Below are 12,406 nucleotides of genomic sequence, written 5' to 3'. Positions count from 1 at the left end.
AAACAGAAAAAAATGACCTGCTGCATAGTATTTACATAGCCATTGCCCTTTAAAAGTGCTTTCTGGGGCTGGAGAAATGGCTTAATGACTAAGAACTCTTGGCACCCTGCAAGAGGACCTGAAATGGATTCCTAGCACACTGTCAGGGAGACCACAGCTGCGTCATATGATGAACAGCCACAGAGAACAAGACCCGCTACAGCTGGATCGCTGGCTCGTGCTGCTGAAGACAGCGGGTCATTTACCTGCTAGTTCTCCCAGTCTGTGCAAGGTAAAGACTCCTCCTCGTCCTCTGACTCTGGGGATGCTTCTTTAATTCTTCTTAGAGCTTCATGGATGCTCCGTGTCAAAGGGTCTGTATCAGGCAGAAGTGTGAAGGATTCTCTCAGAACTTCCTTCTGAACCTTCTTCAATTTTACCCCTTTCCTTATTTGCGCCAAGATATTGTTACTATCATCTTCATCAGGAAAAGGAGGCAGAGTCCGCTGTTCAACCTTTTTCAGATGAAAACTACCACGCTTCAAAGATGCTAACACCTCATCCATGGGCGAACTCACTTTGGAAGACAAAACAAACAGAGTTAGTCAAACTTTGTGACCGCTAATACAAGTGGGGAGATGGTCTTGATATGAAAGCTGAGATTCCCAAAGGACTCCCATATTGCACCCACCACGAGCCCAAGGTAAGACAGTGATTAATTTTTTAACTAATTTATTTATTCATTTGTTTTCAAGATAGGGTCTCTCTGTGTGTATCCCTGGTTGTTCAGAAACTTGCTCTGTAGGCCAGGCTAGCCTTGAACTCATGGAGATCCGCCTGCCTCTGCTTCCTAAGTGCTGGGATTAAAGGTGTGCACTGCTACCACCTGGCTTTAAAAAAAAAATGGAGTTGGAAGATGAGCATCTGAGTTTAAATTCCCAGCATCCATATAAAAGCTGGACACAGCAGTGCATACCTGTAATTCCAGTGCTTGGGAAGTGCATGGTGACAGGTGGAGCCTAATGGGGTTGACGTGGGGCTACTGGCTACCTAGTCAAGCTGAAATGGTAACCTCCAGGTTCAGTGAGAGACCCTGTCTCAAAAAGTAAGGCAGAGAGCAGTTGGGTAAGATACTCAAATTGACTGGCTCAACATGAAAAACTGAGTACATATGCATCTAACACAAACATACACATACACCCACAGTCCCCCACACACAATTTAATGCTGGTTCACTGTCGCTGTGCTTTTTCATTTAGTTGTTTCACATGAGATTCTGTTCAGATTGTGGTATGAAGTACTTTACAGAATATTCTCAGGTTAATATGTGATAGCAAGATGCTCTGTATTATTTGCCTCATGCAAACTGAAAGTCCCTCAAAGGCAAGAAAAGTTACTTAGAGGGAACTTCACTGAGGCACACTGACATGTAGTAAGTTGCACAGAACTTCCTGCTCTGAAAAAAGAATTGTCTTTTTATATGAAGAACACTCTTAAGTCTTCAATACTAAACTGTGACCAAATATATGATGTTGTTAATGGCTTCATGCCCTTTCTTACAAATGATATCATTGTCATAAAATAGCATATGAGCTCCACCACTAAGCCAGACTCCCTAGTCACAACAGTTTACCATTCAAGTTAAAAGTCAGATTTGTTTTTCCTCACACAAAAAGTGCTACCTAACAAATAGGCCAAATGTCACTTGGATATTTTAAAAACCTGTGTAGCTGGGCGGTGATGGTACACACCTTTAATCCCAGCACTTGGGAGGCAGGCAGATCTCTGTAAGATCGAGGCTAGCCTGGTCTATAAGAGCTAGTTAATTCTGGGACAGGCTCCAAACCTACAGAAAAACCCTGTCTGGAAGAAAACAAAAAACAAACAAAAAAACCACGCCTAACAGCTTAAGAGAAGGTATAAATTTGTAAACAATTGCTGAGTTCCTAAGACTTCTCTAGGTCCTGTTCGCTCACCTCTCCTCCGTTGCAAACCATCAGCTGTCTTCCGGAGCTTCTTCCGGGCACTGACCAGCTGGCTGCTGTCGAAGAGCTGCGCTGAGGGGGCGCTGGCTGACTTTGGGATCCTCTTCTCACAGCCCTCCTTTCTAAGTGCATCTTTCTCCAGTGTCTCTGAAGTGGTGGTGGCACCATTGTCCTTTGCAACAGGCAGAGGTGGAGGCGGGGGTGGAGGGGGAGGGGGAGGTGTTGGAGGGAGAGGGGGTGGGAGTGGATCTGCTGCAGCAGAACATGGTTTGAGGTCATTACTGGTCAGAAGTGGAAGTGATGAGGGTGGAGGCAGTTCAGAGGTAACAGCACTGGGAGGTAATGAAGGGGCTTCAAGTTGTACTGATGAAGTGTCTTCAAGATGGACAAGGCTCTGGGGTTCTGCTGTCTGTGAAGACCCAAGCTTGCTTCTTCCTTCTCCCACTTCAGTCTTCTCTCCCTGCAGCTCTCCGGGTAGAGAGTCACACTGCTCCTCACAGGGCCCAGGACTTGCTGTACTTTTTCTCCTCGCATGAGCCACTCTTAATCTTGTTGATTTAAGGATGACTTGCCCAGGGTACCTCTAAAATATCAAAGTTATTGTATGAGTATATTAAAATAATTTGCCAACAAATGCTTAGTTATTTCTCCCTTTAACAGAATGTTATTATTTTGACTCTTTTCTAACTTTTTCCAAGGGACAAGAAAAAAGCCAACAGAAAAACTAGAAAACCCTTGCATACCCTTTCAATACCTTTAAACAATTCTCACCACCTCTTTTATTGCCCGCTGTCAAACCCTTCTGCCCTCTTACCCAGCTGCTTAGCAATGCCACATTCAGGGCTTGCTGATGCACCTGCCTTTATTCCAAGCATTTAAGAGACAGAGGAGGTGGATAGCTATGTGTTTAAGGCTAGCCTGGTCTATATACATTCCAGTTTAGCCAAGGCTATAGCAAGACCATATACAACACAAACAAGAAAACTAGTCAAATGACTTTAAGTCTTCAATGGAAAAAAATTGTATATAAAACTCAAGACAAACAGGATCAAATATACATATATTTGCATATTTACTGGTACTTAGCAAGAAACTAAGAAACTATAGTTTATTTTCAAATACTTATATAAAAAAAGTTAAAACTTTAGGGGGTACAACAAGGCACCTTAAAAAATGCCTGGTCACAATTTTATGACAGAAGGGGGAGAGTGCAATAAAGTTCATAATATCAACATTTTTTTATTCAAAAGAATCCAGGTTTTCTTGACAATCTACTCTCTCCATTCTTTACATTCCTGAAGCAGCACACCAGGGGTAAAAGAACATTACTGTCAGACTCAGCCACAAGAAAGGGAACCGATCACACTACTAAGATTGGAGTAATTTTAAACGGAAATCTTATAATAGGACTATAGTATGGCTCTCTCTGAAAAGCAGTGAAAAACCAATCGAGTGTTTCTATTACCTGCTTAAATGTTCTAAGTCTATCCAGGGTCCTCTGTCTCTCTTGGCTAACCCAGGCACTTTTTTTTTCCTCTTCATCGTGTAATTTTTCTCTCTTCTGGTAAAAAAGAAAAAAGGAAAGGAAAGGAAAGGAAAGGAGAAACGAAGAAGGAAAAGAAGGATATTACATTATACTGTGCCCAGATATATTAACTATTTTCCCCAATATATTAAACAAGTGATTAAGGGAAGATTCACTGGACAAAACCTTTTATGCTGTGCAACACTATAGCTCCTGCAGGATCACACTGGACCGATAAAGATGGAACGTTTTCTAAGCTAAACACTGCTTAGTCTCGGAGGTCTGGGATGAAACAGATTTAGTAATAAATCTATTTCTGGTTTCCACATTCACCTAACATGAATAAAAGTGGTTTTTGAAATAAAATCAGCAACCATGTCAGTGATTTAGTGTTGAAGAGTTAGAAAAATACACTTCAAACATCCGTGCATCACGTGGCTCACAGCACACCTTGCAGGCAGGAGTTGGCCACGCTGGTGTTATAACTTTCTCCTCACTGTTGAATCACCTAAAAGGTACGACAGAATCTCACTCGTCAGCTTATATCTTAGTGAACAAATGAAATACAAAGGGCTATTACTTAATTTTAAAAGCTACCTGCTTAATTTTAAAAGTACATTCTTCCCTTCAGCAGCACGTGAACTAAAACTGAAATGGGCGTGGCTTAGGGAGGCCTTGCTCACGGCTGCAAACTCAGGAAGCACTGCACACTTAAAACAAGGAACAAGACGCACTGGAGCTGCCACCTTATGAGGCTGATTTCTCGGAAATTCAGCTTTTCTACACTATCCTTTCACCCCACTCTCTCTACTCACTGTCTCTTAACAAAGACAGTTCTTACTGTATTCTCCTCGGAGATAAAGAGATCGTTGCTTCTTTAAAATGGGAGGCAGAAATCTCTGTGAGTTCGAGGCCAGCCTGGTCTACAAGAGCTAGTTCCAGGACAGGAACCAAAAGCTACGGAGAAACCCTGTCTCGAAAAACCAAAAAACAAAAAAGAAAAAAGAAAAAAAATGTGAGAGGTGGGGTCGGTGTGGTAACACACACCTGCAATCCCAGTCCTCAGGAGGCAGAGGCAGAGGCAGGAGGATCTCTCTGAATTTGAGGCCAGTCTGGATTACACATACAGTGAGTTCCAGGACACCAGGGCTATATAGAGACCCTGTCTCAAAACAAACAAAACAACAAAAAGAAAAGAAAAAGATGAGACTGCAGAAATAGCATAGTCAGCATAGTGCTTACTACAAAATATAAGACCCAAGAAGCCATGTAAATCCATGTGTAGGGGCTGGGGAGATGGCTTAGTGGTTGAGAGTACTGACTGTTCTTCCAGAGGTCCGGGGTTCAATTCATAGCACCCACAATGCAGCTCACAGCTGCCTGTAACTTCAGTTCCAGGAAACTTGACACCCATGGCAAAACACCAATGCACATAAAATAAAAAATAATTAAAACACCAGTCAGTAGTGGTGCATGCCTTTAATCCCAGCACTCGGAGGAGGCAGAGGCAGTCAGATCTTTGTGAGTTCAAGGCCAGCCTGGTCTACAAGAATTAGTTCCAGGACAAGCTCCAAAAAGCTATAAAGAAACCCTGTCTCGAAAAACAACAACAACAAACCCCAACATGTTCCTTTAAAAGTATCTCAATGAAACCTTAACCACTCCAAAAGGAACAAAAAATATACTTAGAAACAAAGAAGTGAAAAGCAGGGCTACTGATAAGCAATGAACTTGCTTAACTCTAGAAGTGGGCCTTAACTGAGAGATGAATGTGACCCTTTCACACCCAAACCCCAAGCACACTGAGTGGAAGGGAACACTGATAAAGCAAGGCAGTAGCAGCTGCTTTACTGTTCACAGCCCAATGCACTCATCCCAATGCTCAATGCTTTTCCAAGTAGCCTTGCAAAAGAATTTATAAAATTCTAATAGTTCTTTCAGAGTCATGATTAAGGCCTAGCTAAAAGTAGCAACAATTAATTCTGGAATTCATTTTTTCTGGGTTGTTTTATTCTTCTATGATAATCACATTATCACTTTATATATTACACACGATAAAGAGGTTAAATCAAAACTTCATAATAAACAAATCTCTTCCCCCCTAGACATGGCTTCTCTGTGAAACCCACTGCTGGAATTAAAAGTGCGTACAACCACCATCAAACATTTAACATCTGGTGTATGATCAAAATTTATGCATAGACATAAAAATACAGAAGGTGTAAAACTTGTTTATAAGAAACCATTCAAGGCTATGCACTAGAAGTCATGTAACTTGTTAAAGTGTCCAAACAATCAAATAGTAAGAGAGAGACTGTTTAAGAACAATAAATTCTATATTCTTCGTCATTTCTTGATTTATAAGTCAATGACACACTACATCATACATCAGGAAAAGGGCTCATGCTAGGTCAGGGCTTTAATGAACCACAATCCTTGGTTTTATTTTGTTTTTGGAACAAAGTGTAGTGCAGGTTGGCCTTGAGTTCACAGGCCTGCATTATGGTCAACTAGAGGGGATTTCTGCGGAGTGGTAAAAACACATTTTCTAGTTTGGCCAATCATGAGGCAGAGGAAGGGATGTTGTGCAATATTTTGTGTTCTGATAAATAAAGCTTGCCTGAAGATGAGATGGCAGAGCTAGCCCAGAAGCCTGGCAGTGGTGGCACACCTCTAATCCCAGCACTCAGGAGGTGGAGATGGGAAGTGATAAGGAGGAGTGTAGACAGGATCTGAGTCCTTTTGGGGGAGACAGGAAGGAAGCAACTGTTAGTTGCTCCTAGTTCTTTGATCTTCCAGGTTTTTACCCTGATTTCTGACTCCTGGTTTTTATTGATTAAGATTAATTAGACTAACACTTCAATGGGATGCTACCCTTTAGATTGGGAAAGCAAGAGAAAGGGGGTTTGGGTTAGGGAGTTGAGCGGACAAATATAAGACAACCTGGCCATGTGGCAAGAAGAATTTGGTAACAGATTTTTTTTAGAATGGTGGCTTAACCCATGTATGACTAGAGCTCTTAAATGGTGCAGGCAGATAGCACGTATAGGGAAATTTTGAACAGTGTCAGGACTCTAAAGACATTCTTGGCAGGAGGATGAACAGTGGAAGCAGTGTTATTACTGATTGGAAGGAAGGTGACTTAGGGAATGCTTCCTGATGGGTGAAACTGTCACACACTTTCAGAGAGGCCTGATAACACTTTGCCTCTTAGTGGTAGTAAATCTTTGAATAAATGTTAGTTACATGAATTATGGCAAGGGACAAGGAATTGTGAATGATTAAAAACAGCACACTTGCATGTCTTCTTACATGTCAATTACTACTAAATACAAAAGCCAGGCTCTCTTCCTAAATCTCAGATGCAGACTCAATATATCATCTTCAAGGTTTCCAGCTAGGAAAACAAAGAGAACCATGCTTTAAGCTCCACAATAAAAACAAATATAAAGTTCCAGGCTTAGATATCAAAGTCCAGAGCTGCTTAAGAACAGCGAATTAAGAATACGTCCCACTTTCTGCCCCCTGTTCAACACACTTCTGTTCCACATCTAAAATTTATACCCTCCAGCCCAGGTGAATAGGTCAAATGAAAGGACTTTCCCAGCCTAGTGTACATCGGCAACCACCTGGGATATGGGAGTGCATGCATTATCCTACATTTAGATACATACCACGGATTCCCAAGAGAATAGACTCGAGTCTGTAGAGGAGCAATGACTGGAGAGGTGAATACACAAATTCTTCTCTGCTTAGAGGTAAGTGTTTTCTACACCACTGGTGGTGAAATGCTTAGAAAAAAACCTGCATTATCCAAGAGACTTGGGTGTAGCTTCCATTGCAAATCCACATCTCCAAATAAGTCAGATGGACACACAGAGTTCAGGAGAATGAAGTAATCTGTCAGCGGGTATACTATAAAAGTCAAGAATCTACCAAAAAATGGATGGACCTCCCTTGCTCTTGGATTGGGAGGATCAACATAGTAAAAATGGTAATTCTACCAAAGGCAATTTATAGATTCAATGCAATCCCCATCAAGATCCCATCAAAATTCTTCACAGATCTGGAGAGGACGATAATCAACTTTATATGGAAAAACAAAACACCCAAGATAGCCAAAACAATCCTATACAATAAAGGATCTTCTGGAGGCATTACCATCCCTGACTTCAAACTCTATTACAGAGCTACAGTAATGAAAACAGTGTGGTGCTGGCATAAAAACAGAGAAGTCGACCAATGGAATTGTATAGAAGACCCGGATTTTATCCCACAAACCTATGAACACCTCATTTTCGATAAAGGAGCTAAAAGTATACAATGGAAGAAAGAAAGCATCTTCAACAAATGGTGCTGGCACAACTGGATGTCAACCTGTAGAAGAATGAAAATAGACCCATATCTATCACCGTGCACAAAACTCAAGTCCAAATGGATTAAAGACCTCAATATCAGTCCGAACACACTGAACCTGATAGAAGAGAAAGTGGGAAATACCCTACAACAGATGGGCACAGGAGATCGCTTCCTATGTATAACCCCAGAAGCACAGACATTAAGGGCAACATTGAATAAATGGGACCTACTTAAACTGAGAAGCTTCTGTAAAGCAAAGGACACTGTCACTAAGACACAAAGGCAACCTACTGACTGGGAGAAGATCTTCACCAACCCCGCAACAGACAAAGGTCTGATCTCCAAAATATATAGAGAACTCGAGAAACTAGACTTTAAAATGCTAATTAACCCAATTAAAAAATGGGGCACTGAACTGAACAGAGAATTCTCAACAGAAGAAGTTCAAATGGCCAAAAGACACTTAAGGTCATGCTCAACTTCCTTAGCAATCAGGGAAATACAAATCAAAACAACTTTGAGATATCATCTTATACCTGTCAGAATGGCTAAAGTCAAAAACACCAAGGATAGCCTTTGCTGGAGGGGCTGTGGAGGAAGGGGTACCCTCATCCATTGCTGGTGGGAATGCAATCTTGTGCAACCACTGTGGAAGTCAGTGTTTCGGTTTCTCAGGAAATTCGGGATCAACCTACCCCTGGACCCAGCAATACCACTCTTGGGAATATACCCAAGAGATGCTCTATCATATGACAAAAGCATTTGTTCAACTATGTTCATAGCAGTATTATTTGTAATAGCCAGAACCTGGAAACAACCTAGATGCCCTTCAATGGAAGAATGGATGAACAAAGTATGGACTATATACACACTAGAGTACCACACTGCGGTAAAAAACAATGACTTCTCGAATTTTGCATGCAAATGGATGGAAATAGAAAACACTATCCTGAGTGAGGTATCCCAGACCCAAAAAGATGAACATGGGATGTACTCACTCATAATTGGTTTCTAGCCATAAATAAGGGTCACGGAGTCTACAATAGGTGAACCTAAAGAAGCTAAGTAAGAAGGTGAACCCAAGGAAAAACATATAGTTATCCTCTTGGCTAAGGGAAGTAGACAAAAGTGCAGGGGAGAAAATTGGGATCTTGGGGGTGGGGTGGGATGGGGGTAAGGGGAGATGGGGAGAGAAAAGGTAGAAGGGAAGGAGGGGGGACTTGGGGAAACAGGAGGATTGGGATAAAGAAGGTTGGACAGGGGAGCACGGAACCACAATTCTTAGTTAAGGGAGCCACTTTAGGGTGGGCAAGAGACTTGACCCTAGAGGGGCTCCCAGGTGCCCAAGCTGAGGTCCCCAGTTAGTTCCTTGGGCAGCTGAGGATAGGGAACCTGAAATGACCCTATCCTAGAGCAATACTGACGAATATCTTGCATATCATCATAGAACCTTCATCTGGTGATGGATGGAGATAGAGACAGAGACCCACACTGGAGCACTGGACTGAGCTCCCAAGGTCCCAATGAGGAGCAGAAGGAGGGAGAACATGAGCAAAGAAGTCGGGACCACAAGGGGTGCACCCACCCACTGAGACAGTGGAGCTGATCTACTGGGAGCTCAAGGCCAGCTGGACTGTGACTGAAAAAGCATGGGATAAAACTGGACTCTCTGAACATGGCGAACAATGAGGGCTGATGAGAAGCCAGGGACAATGGCACGGGGTTTTGATCCTACTTAATGTGCTGGCTTTGTGGGAGCCTAGCCAGTTTGGATGTTCACCTTCCTAGATATGGACGGAGGGGGGAGGACCTAGGACTTACCACAGGGCAGGGAACCCTGACTGCTCTTTGGACTGGAGAGGGAGGGAGAAAGGAGTGGGGGGAGGGGGAGAAGAGTGGGAGGAGGGGGAGAAGGGTAGGAGGAGGGGGAGGGAAATGGGAGGCTGGGAGGAGGTGGAAACTTGTTTTTTTTTTTCTTTCTCCTTTTCGCAATGAAAAAAATAAAAAATAAAAAAATAAAGTCAAGTATCTAAAGATCCCAGATGAGCCGGGCGGTGGTTGTGAATGCATTTAATCCCAGCACTTGGGAGGCAGAGACAGGTAGGTAGATCAGCCTAGCCTACAGAGCAAGTTCCAGGACAGGATCCAAAGCTACAGAGAAACCCTGTCTCAAAGAAACCAAAAAGATCACAGATGGAGAGATGTGAAGTGCCAAGGTATTTGGGGAAGTAAATGCTTACAACCTAGAACCTAACATGGTAAGTACTGTCTCTAAGAGCACAGCCCCTAGGTGGCAGACCTGGAATGTACATCAGTTTCCTACTTTAATATCTGAAGGGCTTTGGTCAAATCACTCAGCTCTAGAAAACTAAACCAGTTCACCTGTGAAGGAGCTGGAGGGAGACTGCTATATGCTAACACAGGAAACTGGGCTCTGTTAGCAGCAAGGTTAGGTGCAAGTAACTAGTAATACTTAGTCTACAGAAATTCAGCTTTCATTGTCACAATGCATATATGTGTGTGGGGGGGGTTGTTTTGGTGGTGAGGAATAACCACAATGCCAGGAGGTCAGAAGACAAGTTTAGTCAATTCTTTCCTTCTACTGAGGATCTGAGGTTCCTTGCACAGGTAGGTTCAGGTCAGACTCAGAGCAAGCACTTTTACCCACTGCACCACCTTGCCAGCCAAGAATGCACTCTTAAAAGAACCTGAGCTGGGTGTGGTAGCCCATTCCTTAATCCCAGCACTTGGGAGGCAGAGGCAGGCAGATCTCTGTGAGTTGGAGGACAGCCTGCTCTACAAAGAGAATTCCAGGACAGCCAGGACTGATACAGAGAAACCCTGCCTTGAAAAACAAGATCAACAAAGAAAGCTTATGAGTCCCAGGCTGGTTGGAGCTACACAGAGAAAACATGCCTCAAAAAACCTTTAAAAAAAAAGAAAAATCTGAGGACAGGGATTGGATATGGCACAGTTGGATATGGAAGACAGAGAGTGTGGCTGACATACCCAGGGGGCTCCACTGGAAAATGACTCTTCCTTTCCCAGAAGGTCTCAATTGCAGGTGACTTCTTGGTTAGCGGTGGGACCCAAATCCACTCCCCCCTCAGTTGTGGGAGCCCATCTGGCTTGAATTGTGTCTTGTGCATGCTGCCACAGTCTCTATGAATTAGTAAGCTTACCAGTCCTGTTATACTGGAAGACACTTTCCTTGGAGTCATCAGAACCTCGGGCTTAGAATCTTTCCGACTCCTCATTTCCTGAGCTTTGATGAAGACAGCCATTTAGGACTGAGTGCTGAAGTTTCTGCTGGGATTAAAGGTGTGTGCCACCATCACCTGGCCCCATTGCTTTGGTTTTAAAACAGCCTGTTTTTCATTTCATTTTATGGTGGCCTCAGTTTCTCATCTTTCTGCCTTTGTCTGTCGAGTGCTAGAACAACAGCTGCACACCGTATCTATCTGTGAGGGACACTTTTAATGAGTAAAAACCTTATCTTCTGACCACAATTTTCTTGTTTACCATTTGCTCAGGAGTGGTAGTCATCAGCAAGTAAACTTTGTGCTTTCTTTAGTTCATTTTTTGAGTTACTATTAGTTATAAAACTACCTTAGACCTGGATATTTAATTTGCATGGTTTCTATGGCTGTTAAAACAATAAAATTAATCTATTAGGAGTTACATTTTAAACAACATACCACCCAAGAATTTCTAATAAACATAACTTAAGCTTCAAAACAGGCTTTGAGAGATAGTCACTTGTAATCTAAGGCTCTGGGAATACACAACCTGGGGCTTCTGGGCCACATGCAGCTGCACACACCAAGGATAGCTCTAACTAAGGTCCAACACGAAAAAATGTAAACTTATATAGCATGATGATGGGGTGCTGAAGGTATGTTTGCATATGAAATGTGTTAAAGATGATTCAAAATGGACATGCCTGAAGCCAACTCTCATTTCCCCTGAGTTATAAATGCTTTAGAATGACTTAAAACTTTGTTACTGCTTTCATCTGTCTTCATTAGGTGTTCTACCTAATGCTGATGTTTGTCCAAACTTTAAGATAGCATTTATCTCTGAGATTCCTATTGGTTTTGGTTGTTTTTTTAACCTCTATATCTCCTCATAAAATTCTTTGAGGAACAAATAAATTACTTCATCGGCCAAAAACCTGGCATTTATCAGAAACCAGTACAGTCACATGTCAGTAACCGAGCTAATAATGCAGGTACAAACAGGAGTGGGACATCCTCATTCCCCATCTGACCCCTTGCCTAACGAGACACAGACAGAGATGAAAAACAAAGGGCATTAATTAATCTGCTATTTCTGGCTTCTGAGAGAAAAAGTCATATAGTTTAAGGATAAGTGAGTGATCTCCACGTAATCATAAGAGGCAACTTCAGCTCAATTATGCCAAATTAGCTCAAAGAACTAGAAATGAACTCAAGTCCACTGAACTTTTGTGTTGTGCCAAAAAAGAAGAGAAGCTTTCCCATGAGCAAACAGCCACCCTAGCGTTTCTGTTATTCAATTGTCTCTAAGCGCCTTGTTG

The 12,406-nt window shown here is 42.4% G+C and overlaps 1 protein-coding gene across 1 annotated transcript in view; it reads right to left on the bottom strand.

Annotated features, from left to right (window-relative positions):
- Jmy (junction mediating and regulatory protein, p53 cofactor) overlaps positions 1–12,406 on the bottom strand; it is a 70,100-nt gene that overhangs the window by 8,039 nt on the left and 49,655 nt on the right. The window contains exons 8-10 of the mRNA XM_041663241.1: positions 3,430–3,525; positions 1,956–2,547; positions 246–556 (exon numbers count right to left, since the gene is read on the bottom strand). Coding sequence (XP_041519175.1) covers positions 249–556; positions 1,956–2,547; positions 3,430–3,525 — 996 coding nt within the window. The 3' untranslated portion in view covers positions 246–248. The remainder of the gene's footprint in view (positions 1–245; positions 557–1,955; positions 2,548–3,429; positions 3,526–12,406) is intronic.

This window comes from Microtus oregoni, unplaced genomic scaffold (assembly GCF_018167655.1).
Source record: "Microtus oregoni isolate MIOR12 unplaced genomic scaffold, Mior012 000014F_ref0000157, whole genome shotgun sequence".
NCBI classification, from domain to species: Eukaryota; Metazoa; Chordata; class Mammalia; order Rodentia; family Cricetidae; genus Microtus; species Microtus oregoni.
This window is presented reverse-complemented; position numbering and strand designations above follow the sequence as displayed.